This window comes from Nicrophorus vespilloides, unplaced genomic scaffold (assembly GCF_001412225.1).
Source record: "Nicrophorus vespilloides isolate i.1.1-1 unplaced genomic scaffold, Nicve_v1.0, whole genome shotgun sequence".
Taxonomy (NCBI): Eukaryota; Metazoa; Arthropoda; class Insecta; order Coleoptera; family Silphidae; genus Nicrophorus; species Nicrophorus vespilloides.
The window spans coordinates 55,114-67,694 of NW_017100110.1; the positions used below are offsets into that span (position 1 = coordinate 55,114).

Consider the following 12,581-nt stretch of genomic DNA (forward strand, 5'->3'; position numbering starts at 1 on the left):
TTTGGTTTCCAGGTCAAACTTTTAGAATCAAGATTCATTACATGTAACAATTTTACTAAAAGTGCTAGAATCTCAATTTTCAAAATTTTCGGCAAAACAAACACGTGTTTTTATTCGTGCGGATTTCTTCGTGCAGCTAAAATGATGACCCATTTGCAATAAAGTCATGCCATTCAAGCTATATCCTGTATCACTCTTGGATCTTCGTCAATCTTTGCCTTCACCTACATTTGTATCATTTCTTCACGAGGTTCGTACTCCACAGAAAAATGTCCGATCTGAAATCTTTGAATCTACTTAGAAACAGTAACAAGGGATTATGCATTTTGGCTGTAAATTTGCATAGGCTTGAGTTGACGTCGAAATCCGTAGAGAATAGCAAAACAATTTTTTTTCTGTGTTGGTGGTGGAATTTTTACCAACTTTGGGGGGGAGGTTGTGTCGGGATAAACATTGTTTGGGTGCCAAAATTAATCCAAGTTAGGGCTAGTTTTATTTATTTTTTAACCCTTCATAATCACCATGCCCAAACTCGCTCCTAACTTTTATATATTAATAATTGAACATAACAAACAGTTATGTATGAATTGTTATACATGATAAGTTTAGTGAAGTCACTAAATCATTTTAATTTAAATTGTTGCATCTTGAACTTATAATAATAATAATATTTATTGAAATAGAAAATTACAAAATGAAAAAAAAACTCAATACAATAATATAAATATCAAAAACCAAAAAAAAGTCAACTTCTTCAAAGGGCTATTGACCATAGGCCTTTCTGTCCGGTCTTGAACTTATAATTTTTAAATATTTATGTATTTGGAAAGAAAATACCCAAGTTATGTAAGTAATAAATAATTACATTTTATGAACATTTAAAAGTACATGGTCCTCAAAGTATTTTGTTTCGAAATATTTTAACCGGATAGTGAATCCGAACTGATTGCCATATTATCTGTAATTCTACACAATTATTCACAATTTGAAGAATGCGTAAATGTAAAAGATATAATTTACTTTGCTGGAAAATAAATTGAATTTGACTACTGCTATATGATATAAATATTTAAACGCACAAACATAAATAGAAAATACGTCGCTCGTCATTGAATTCAATATAATCTACGTCGTATATGTTTCTCTGTTCATTTTGTGTTCTTTTGATGGTTAAATTAAATAAACTGTATAAGTGGAAACATATGAAGCTAGATTGGTGGTCTTGGTTGATAGTTACACATGGGTCAATATAAATCTGTTAATATAATATAAGATAATTATTTGTGTTATATAATATTATAATTAATATATTTTATAATAATTGTTTATCAAATTCCACGCGGCATTATATAAAACTCCTAAAAATTGTATTGTCTACCTCTAACATATATAAAATTGATCACATGCATGTTCGGATTTTGCGATTCAGCAAAAAAAGCAATTTCGAAATGAAATTGCATAATAATATAAAATACAAACTTTCAAATTGCAAAGGAAATTCCTGCCACGATTTGATCTAAACCAGACATTTCAAAAACGTGCTCGAAGAGTCAGCAAATATCAATTATCATCGCGACACCAAATTTCGCGCTGATAACAAAAAAAAGAGATGTACTTTTGTTGATATTAATGAACGATGATTTGCTGGCCCGGTCCGCTTTGATTGACATTATCTGTGGTGGGAACAGATTGACGGCGGCGTGCGTTGTTTATATGGGAAACGCACGGTGGCGATCCGCGCCAGTTAAGACTGGGCATTCGAAGTGACCGTGCGTAGCAAAAAAAAAACAAAACAGCCATCAAACAATTTCCTTACTTGCTTTCCGGCGACATCGATCAAATTAGGTGGGAATGTATAGTATTTTAGGAAAGCTGCATTCGAGACCAGTCGCGAGGCCCCACGAGTAACAGACATCCAAGTTCAGATTCGAAAGTTTTCGGCAACTTCGAATTGTCTTCACTCAAATTTTACGACCTACATTAGGTTTCCTCTTATTGTACAATTTATATTAAATACGGGCACGATAGGTTCCCTCCTCGATTATATCGATATACATATAGGTAGAATCGCAAGAAACGGAAATGGAGACGAAATCGGAAAACTGCACCGACAATGGCAAGCTGGAGAAAGGAAAAGACCTAGAGATGGAGGAAGTTCCAACTAACACTGGTAAGTTTCATTTGGCATTGACTCTCTCTGCACGAAGACAATAGTATTTTCTATATGCTTACAAAAAGTAATAATCAATTTGCAATGGGTTTTATAAAAAAAAACTAAATCGTTAGTAAAAACTTGTAATCTTTGCGCTTTGCAGTTTATTAAATTACCATAGAAACACAATATAGGAACATAACCGAACCGTAACTCAAACACGTGTAAATATATGCTAGGCTTAACGTATACTAGCTATTGAACATATTGTTAAACTGTTAGGCATAACATGAAAAAGAAATGACATCATTATGTATAAATAATTTGAAATGCCATAGAAAACCACCGAGAAACCCTAACTTAAAACAACCAGTAAATAGTATAAGTACGGACAATTTTTAGTTAAATTATTTGATTAATATGAATAATAATGAACGCTAACAATGTTTAAAAAGTATCGACAATATAAAAACGATCTACTGAACAATCAAATTTGAATCACATGCTTTATCAGAATTACTAAATTGATATAAAATTGGTATTTTATTAGCTAATTACAATATGAGTACTTCTTGAAATTCGGTTTTTATTCAAACATTTATTGATTTTTTTTTGTACTCATATAATCATAATAAATATATTTTTGTTATTATATTATTCTATTGAGTTTATATTTTGGATATTTATTGTTGCAATAAATATTATTTCTATTAATAATTTATAAATATATTTCAAATATAAAAAATTAGTACAAAGATATAACAGCAATAAAAAAAACGCTAAATTTATTGAGTAAATTAGAAAAACAAAACATGTTATTGTGTTTGTGTATTTCTAGAATTATTTGGATTATTTGAACAATTGTATTTGCGTATTTTAAATAAAAAAATGACTTTAAAATATTTATAAAACTATTTCGAAGTATTCTAAACGAATGTAATGGTTTTTCCTATATTTTGCACACATATATTTTAAAATGATTAAATGATATTTAGTTGGAAAGAAATCATTAAGAAAAATCGTTGCGTCAATCGAAGCAAAAACAAAAACAAACATGTAAGAGAACGATGTAACAACGCTAACTGCTGTTTGTATTACATTAAATCTTATCTTGATACATCGTTAGTGCAATCGGAATAATCGCTACATTTTGCGCAAAAACACAATGAGCATACCTTCGCAGCACACATATTTTCCGATCGCAATCAATACCATCTGTTTACTTCATCAAATGAATTATTTTTACGTTTGTTGCCACGATCTGTTATTGTTTTATATCGATGAGTTCAAGATCTCCCATACATTTCGAGAGTTATCTCATATGATTGATTGCCTTGTAGGAGTTTAGTAAACTCTAGCATTCGTAATTCAATTGAATAAAGTATTAGTTCCATATGTTAAATGTTATTGTTAATGATATATGATGCGTGGAAAATTTCACCATGCAGATCTCATAATTCACGCAAACACATGCACGTTTACTATCGAGAAGGCAATAAATTCGTTGAAAGTTTAAAATTAACACATTTTTATTTAACAATAGAACTTTTTTTATATAAATAAATAAAGAGGTGTAAGTATGTTGAATAATCCTGCTTTAACGAGGACTGTATTAATATTAGAAAGCCAGCATAAATTAACAACCGGCGCTATAAAAAAAATCTTTAAGTAGTCCAACTTATTGTTGTTATTTATTATTTGAATACATCATCACAATCATAGGAATTTCCGAACGTAGAAGATACGTTGTTGATTCGCAGTACGAATTTAGAAACCGTCCTCGCGAAAAAAAAACAAAAAATAAATATCGACGATTATAAAATTCACCGAATTTAATTGAGGAGGCTGTATTATGTAATTCTATCAATAAGGATACTCCCGCTCCTCGGAATTATTCATAATAGTAAGAGTGAAGAGAATATATTCTATTAGAAACCGGTTTTATCTAATAATATATTTTTTTTGCAAAGCAATCGCGTTGTTGAAGATACCGAGGATTAAGAGCATTCATTGCTAGATAGCAAAGTCTATAATATGCAGAAGAGCGTAGACAAGAAGAGATCGAAGAGGTCACTCGAAATGGAGGCTATGGCAGATAGATAAGTTCTATTTTCAAACGCATCTAAGGAAATTTCCGATGTTAAGAAAATATAAAATGATCAACAACAATAAAACGATTTGAATAAAAAATCAGTTTTTAAATACTCGAAAGATCAACGTTCCAATGGAAACAGGAAATCTAATTCTAAAACGGTGCTTCTGACAGAACGAAAAAAAAAAACGCGAATAAAGCATTCGACGAGTTTGTTAAAGCAGCATTTTGCGGCAACGAATTGCCATTTTTTTTGTACATGTGCACACGTTATTATCACTCGACCTTCCTATACTCTATTCGAAATGTTACTATATCCACTGATAATAACTTGCTGCATTTTAGATAATAGAAATATGTGTTAATTGATTTTTTTTATTTTCAATATGTCCTGCAAAATTTTAATGAGTATTCTGTCTTAACATCTATTTAGTAAATAACCTTGGATACCGCCAAAAATTCTTTGGTAAGAAATCTTGAAAGGGGAATAATAATTATTTGAATTGAAACAAAAAAAACATACAGTCTTGCAATTTATGTTGTTCAAAGTCGTAACATTCACTTGCGCAGCACCATATGTTAATTGAAGAAATTAAAATTACGGGCATTAATTCAAAATTATCTTACTAAGAAACAATTCTTTTTAACCAATTTTATTTAAAGACAGTTCAAATCGTTCGAATTTAGTAATAAAATTATTTTTGAAGGCTCTAAAATATATTGTACAAAAGACAAAAAAAAACAATAATTAAGATTTATATTAAAGATTTGATTTTTTTAATTCATAAAAAATATTCCGTTATATTACGAATACTTTGATATGCACATAGATTAGATTTGCAATCTTGTAAAATTTTAATATCTTCAAATTTGAAAAACATGCAGTCTCATTTAGATTTCATGAGATTAAAATTTGTCAAATTCCTCATGCACAAATGCGTCCGGCCATGAACGTAAATATAAACAAAAAATGTAAATAATAATATTTTCTTTTCAAATATCATTATTATCGATATTGTGGTATATCACCGTTGTAATCTATCAAGAAAAACAACTTTGGCATTGATCCGATTACTGCAAGATTGCAAAAAATCCACTTATGAATTAGAAAGGAGCGAAGCCTTCTTGAATTTTAAAATTGCGTTATATAATCGACAATCATTTTTGTGTAACCAAAAGCTTTCCATTGATGATTAAAAATAAAACAACTTTTGTCTAACAAGTGTTTATATTTTTTTTTTGGTTTACAGGTCCAAGGTTCGGTGCGAGACACACGCAGGTAATACTGCTGTTCCTATTGGTAACCATAGCATACGCGATCCGAGTGAACCTTTCGGTGGGTATCGTCGCCATGACTTCGGATCACGGACCTCCTGGAATACCTGTAAGCTTAATGAAAAAAAAGTAGAAAATGAATGATTAATAATATATTTTTGAAGACTTACGATTGGGACGACACCAATGTTATATTGTCATCCTTCTTCTGGGGTTATGTGATTCCGCAAATTGGTGCCGGACAACTGGCTAAAAACTTCGGACCCAGGTATATATTGATCAGCGCGATGTCTCTTTGCTCGATGTTCTCCATCTTGATCCCATTTATGGCAAGTTTGGGCTCGTACGGTGTCATGATCTGCAGGGTTTTCCAAGGTTTCGGCCAAGGGTTCTTTTACCCGTGCGCTCACAACATTTTGAGCAAATGGGTGCCGTTGGGCGAGAGAACGCGAATGGGAACCTTCGTATATGCAGGTAATGAATCATCGAATAAATAAATTTAACTTCTGAGTGTTAAATCTAAAATCATCAGGTGGACCTTTCGGTACGGTGATTTCTAATCCGGTGACCGCCTGGATCTGTGACAGCGTGATTGGTTGGCCTGCGGCTTTTTATATCTTCGGGGGCGTTGGTTTCCTCTGGGTCATATGTTATGCCATTCTGGGGTCGAACACCGTGGAAGATCACAAATCGATCACCGACGAAGAAAAGAACTACATCAAGGGAACGCTGAAACAGAACGAAGTAGATCACAGCGTAAGATAAAGAGATATAACAAAGTATCAAAAGATATTAATTAAATTTAATTGATTTCAGGAAATTCCGACTCCCTGGAAGGACATGTTTATGTCGATGCCGATGTGGGCAATCCTTATCGCCCATTGTGGCCAAAACTGGGGCTTCTGGACGCTTCTCACTCAAATCCCCAAATACATGGACAAAATCTTAGGCTTTAATTTGAATGCTGTACGTAATACCCATCCATTATAAACAACCAAAAATAATTTTAAATGTATTTACAGAACGGTTTGCTATCGGCCGTCCCGTACTTGGCGCTTTGGATTTTGAGTTTCGTCTTCGGGGCTTTGTCCGATCTGTTTATCAACAAGGGGGTAGTATCAGTGGGAACTGCAAGGAAAGTGACGACATCCATAGGCCTCTTCGGTCCAGCCTTAGCTCTTCTTGGTTTAGGCTTCGTCAGCACTGAAGACCCGCTGGCGCCCATCGTTCTCCTAGTCGTTGCAGTCGGTATAAACTCCGCAACTTACTGTGGTTACCAAGTGAACCATATAGACTTATCGCCAAACCATGCTGGAACTCTTATGGGCATTACGAATGGAGCGGCCAATATATTTTCCATCATCGCACCGCTTTCCGTTCAGTTCATCGTACCCAACGAGGTAAGTTTTCACTAAATGATGAACCACGCAAGAAAAATAAAATGTTTCCTCATTTCAGTATGACGCAGATCAATGGAAGGTCGTGTTCTTCCTCTCTGCTGGTATTTACATCATCTGCGCCATTTTTTACTTGATCTTCGGATCCGGCGAACGTCAAAAATGGGATGATTTCCAGCCCATAGGTAAATTCAACTCTTAATACTCTAATCATACAAATAATAACAATAAACGAAATTTCAGAACCAGTGAAAGAAGCGATGGAAGATAAAGAGGAAAAAGTCGAGAAGTTCTAAAAATCATGCTGATCTTTATATTTTTCATATCTTCAATATTTGTTCAATTTTATGAATGTGATTCAACTTATGTTTAGTTGTTTTTTTTTATTATATAATTACAATTATATATTATTTATTAGTGAAACAATGCAAACATATTTATTAATTTGATATTATTGTATAAGGCGTATCAAGTTTATATGTATTATTATTTTTTAAACTGTGATTATTATTCATTTTGTTTCTTGCGTATTTTGAGGGAGACGAACATGATTTCAATGAGGAGAAGAATCAGCGCAAGATATTATTGTTGTAAAGAATATATGTATATATATATATATCCGTTTCAAAATAAACAGCAACTATTTTTTAATAAATAAAAACTTTCTTTGATTTTTTTAAACACCGTTATTAAAATAAAGTGAATAATTGATATGAATATCGGGAACAAATTGATAACGAATTTAAGGTTTTGTATAAAATTGTGAAGATCGTGTACAAAAAAAACGGCACACCTTGGTGACCTTTGTCGTCGAACGCAGATATGTTTAAAAATAAAGTACCCGTCAATCATATCCTGATATCATCAATCATAATTAATTTCACATATTGAGAAAAAATGTTTAGACATTAATAAATAAAGTAATTAATTACGGTGATCACTTATTTAAATTATTACCATTTTCTAATTTCCATATTATACAAATTTATTTACAATTACAATTTTTTCTAATTACAGTGAAATTGTAAGTTCTGAACTTGTTGTTTAGGTGTTGTTCAATTGATTAGTTTTAGTTAATAGTTTCAATGCAAATCATTTATTATTACTGGAAAAAATATGTAACTTGCTTTACGAACTTATACGCAAAATCGACTTATTCTTTTATCAAATTTAAATTTTCAACTTTTTAGACATTGCTTGTTTGTTAATAATTAAATTTTATAATTTATTTTCTAAATACATTCATCTTTCGATTTACACGCTACTCGAGTTACACGGTTTGTAAATGAAAAGAAGAAAAAATCTTGGTTTTATTTTGATTGTTTTGCATTGTGCCATAAAACTATCACTTTCGTAATTATAGTATTGACAATATGAAATCCACATTATGCTTGAAATATAATTTAAAACACATATTATGGCTATCAAATTATATTAATTATTAGAAAATATGTTGAATATGGACGGTAAAAGAAACTACAGAGAATTCAATGAGTTATAAGTCGTTTTTTGTCACGATTTTAGCCCATCTTAACGAAAATTCAATCTGGTTACCTTATTAAATAAAATGAATGTTGCTAATAACATTACCCATCTCCGCTTAAATCTTAATTCATCCTGATTACGTTGGATATCAACCCTTGTCGATGATTAAATCTTTATTTTTTCATTCATTCGATGCGTATTAACTTATAGCAGTAAAAAATTATGTAACATTTCTCTATATTGAATAAAACACTGAAAAAAAAAACATATGACAGTAATTGAACTGCAACTTTTCAGAACGCTGTATTTTTTATTTGAAATTGGATTTTAATGAACCAAAAGCAAAAAATGTTGGAAAACAATTAAATGTTTTTAATTCATTTTAAATTTTCGATATGGCCGCCTTGAGCGCGAACTATAGATCTGAGTTGGTCGACAAGTTAGTCACACGCTACACGAATATGAACCTGCGGAATCTTCCTATATTCACGAAGAAGGGCTTGAATTTCGGTGGCAATCGAGTGTATTGAAATCCAGACGTAGGAAATCCCGAGTGTATCGAAATCCCGACAATTTAAAACTAATAAGATTATTAATTGTTGTTATTTATTGTTAATAACATAAACTAATTTTATTATATAATATTTCTTATTCTTAAGTTTTATAATGAATAAGTCAACGAAAAAAAATACAATAATAATTAATATTATTTATTGTTATTAAGAATAAATAACAACAATTAATAATCGGGCAAAAGAGCCATCGATCTAGGTCTTAAAAGTATTTTTTTCAGTATCCGTCGTACCTAATATAATAAAATAATTTAAAAATGTTATTGTAGAAATTATAATAAGAGAAATTGTCGGGATTTCGATTGTCGGGATTTCGATATAGTCGAGATTTTGATTGTCGGGATTATGGTAGTTGGGATTTCGATGCACTCGGGATTTCGATATAGTCGGGATTTTGATTTTCGGGATTTCGATACACTCAAGGGGTATATAAATTAGTTTTTATATATTGCACGTACATTATTAGGCAACACCATATACACAAAGAAGGTTTATATTATTGACATTTATAACCTTAAAATTGTTTCGCATCCAACTAAATCAGGATGATGAATTAAAAGATGTACAAGTTACTGGTTCTAATTGTAATCTTCGTAGGTATAACAGTTAGCGAGTCATGCTTCAAATTGGATGCATCGATAAGCCAGAAAATAGAGAATGAAGGTTTTCACAGGTAAACAATATAAATCTTAGTACTACACAATTGTTAACCCTGTTGTTGCAGGAAAATCTTATGGTTATTTGAATTGTTAGCACCAAAGAAAGAAGTGTGGGATGAATCAGGATGCACCCTATCACTTCTATTCCAAGCCAATCCAGGAATGTATGTTTATCCAGATGAAATATATGATTTGAACAAGAAGGAAAATGTAATCGAAATTCATAATAGCATATTTAATTACTTAGTTTTTAACATTTTTTAATGTAGGTTTCCATTTATGTTGTGGGTGATGTGAACATTGAAACACCAGCACATGAATCTACATCGCACAAGGCTTTTGTTTTCATAGACAACAATAATTTGGGGAAGATCTCTTTGCAGTTGCCAATACATCTTAGATATCAAAGGGCCCAAATCACTGGGGGGTCAGAGTTATGCAATTATTGCAATGTAAAAATATGTAAATATTTTATTTTTTTAGATATGGCAAAGTGTACTTAAGAAGACCTACATTACTTGCTAAGTGTCCAAAGGATGGCATTGAGATTTGTGGTAATAGTAAGAGAATTAATGGACCATGCAATGTGAGTGGTGTGGAAACTTGCTCATGGAAAAATGTTACTTATCAAGCAGTAAGAAGTTATATATTTTAATGAAAATATTCTGATAATTTTTTACACTGTTTTAGTTATTTGAAGATGTTGAACTTCTGGTTCCTATTGGTGATTTAGATGATTATCCAATAGTGGCTATATTTACATTGATGCTGGGATGTGCAGGATGCATTTATATGCTATCAATTTTATCAACAGCTTCCTTGTAATTAACAAAATGAGTTTGATCATGTACTGCCAAAATGTTCTAGTCTGCAATACATATTTAAAAATAAATAAAACTTGAAACAATCCATTATCAGTTGTTAAAAATAATCAACCTAATTGTTATCCCTAATCGTACATAAAAAGAAATTATCATATGTATATACATTAATTTATTGAAATATGTACGCACGTATATGTAGTTGCCTATAATTATTATTCATTTGAAGTTTATAGGAATCGATAAGTAATTTTCGTTCGAAGAAAATCCTTGAATTGTCCCAGATAATAACATGTAGAGATTAAAAATTAATCCTGACGTTTATGTCTGCGGTCCGTCAATTTTGATAATGCCAAGTGCAAAGCAATTTTATAAATAAATCGTTACTATTAGAATAGTTAATATTTTTGTAACTACTGCATTATCCAGTGTTAATGTAATTGAATTAATCACGTTTGCTCGTTTTAATTACAAAGAGTTAACGTATTTTTTAAAGACCAATTACGCTGTTCGTATCGGTTTGTTTGAATGACAAATGGACTAATCGCAAAATAATTACTGTACAAACACGATTAGTGGAACAAAAAAGGACGTCTATTGATCAAAAGCTATAATATATAAAACACGGAGAACATTGATAAGTATTTGGAGAAAAATAAAATAAATAATAAGAACAATATCATAATAGCAATCGTGGCATGTGTAAATGCAGACTGCGTAGTTTATTCGACGGTTATTGATCACTATATATACAAAATAACTAATGATAAAGTTTTGAATTTCAATTAATATCGCACAAGTATGTGTTGTGCTGCGTTAAAAGTTGATTAAACTTGCGTGGCCTTGGATTTGGAAATAAACGAAGGTCAAAATCAAGAAAGCCTCCCCATCACGAAAGAAAAAATAATTATAGTCGCAATCTCAAGGGTGGTTTTTGCTGAATTAATTAAAATAACATGACGCAAATGCGAGCCGCGTGTCCCTTTCGCATTTTTCCGTTACCGACAGATTGCAATCTATCCATAATAATAATAGAAGGAAGTCGCCAGAAACTTTTATTATTATTATATATTTTTTACTCCGTAGCAAAACTGAAAATCAGTTGCATGCAAAAACTATCGAAATGAAAATATCCACATTTATAATTTCATGATTGATTGAACGTTTTCATCATCTTTTAACTACTGTTTTTTTTAATAACGTAAGTACGAGTTCAATATTCATAAAATAATTCCTAAGAAATATATAATAATTATTTTTTATTTGAAATGTATTTATAATTGGTTAAAATATATTTCATAAAATATATAAAATAAACATCATTCAACAGGCAAAATGTTTGCGTTTTGCAGGTAAATATTGTTTGAACAGCAATCTGCCTTTCCAAAGTATAATTGATTCATCCAAGGCAACAACTTGATCTGGTGTATAGAACCTGCAGAATTTCTCATTCAAATCATTTCTTAGCATCATTATTATTTGCACATTTGATTTTTTTTAATTCAACTGATATCGATCTCTTGTCATTACATGACCAAAAGCAGGAGTGCTATGTAAAGAATCTGTTGACCAGTACAAACCAATGGTTGATTATGCCCATAAGCAATGTCAGACCAATAAAATTTAATATTTCCGACTTGGTAACATGTACCCTGCATTTTTTCTTTGCTACTATTACAAAACAATTCATCAAATCATCATCTATAACGAAATTACGAAATTGCAATGCACAACATGACGAGACATACTCATCAGTCGCACATGGGGATACACTTTCATGACGAGACATACTTGTCCTTCGCAGTAAAGGGGTTAATATTAAGAAAAATAATAAGTTCTAAGCAATGAGATTAAATTAATATATTTCTTCATAGCAATAACTATTAAAAAAAATGCAATATTTTTGTAATTTAGACAAAACACATGGAAAAAAATATTAATTAGTAATATTAATATTTATTTATCATACCTTTGTTTATGTGCACATTTTGCGCTGTATAAAGTTTTGAAATCGGATTGTTGATTGATATTTGAAAATATATCATAAATTAGAGTTGCGTGGAATAATAATTCATTTATTATAATTAATAATAAAACTACATACATATATTATTATAATATTACTATT

General features: G+C 30.9%; 2 protein-coding genes across 2 annotated transcripts; both read left to right on the forward strand.

The window, feature by feature from the left end:
• Positions 1 to 1,729: 1,729 nt before the first annotated feature.
• LOC108568439 (putative inorganic phosphate cotransporter) lies at positions 1,730 to 7,273 on the forward strand. The gene is made up of 8 exons (XM_017929525.1): positions 1,730 to 2,170; positions 5,495 to 5,628; positions 5,684 to 5,993; positions 6,052 to 6,275; positions 6,336 to 6,485; positions 6,542 to 6,919; positions 6,978 to 7,101; positions 7,160 to 7,273. Exons 1-8 carry the CDS (start codon positions 2,083 to 2,085, stop codon positions 7,210 to 7,212), a joined length of 1,461 nt encoding a protein of 486 aa, XP_017785014.1. The 5' UTR covers positions 1,730 to 2,082; the 3' UTR covers positions 7,213 to 7,273.
• Positions 7,274 to 9,472: 2,199 nt separating this feature from the next.
• Positions 9,473 to 10,536, forward strand: LOC108568411 (phosphatidylinositol-glycan biosynthesis class X protein-like). Its single transcript, XM_017929480.1, has 5 exons — positions 9,473 to 9,646; positions 9,698 to 9,842; positions 9,902 to 10,059; positions 10,116 to 10,266; positions 10,323 to 10,536. The coding sequence occupies exons 1-5, from the start codon at positions 9,534 to 9,536 to the stop codon at positions 10,455 to 10,457; spliced, it is 702 nt and encodes a 233-aa protein (XP_017784969.1). The 5' UTR covers positions 9,473 to 9,533; the 3' UTR covers positions 10,458 to 10,536.
• Positions 10,537 to 12,581: the final 2,045 nt, after the last annotated feature.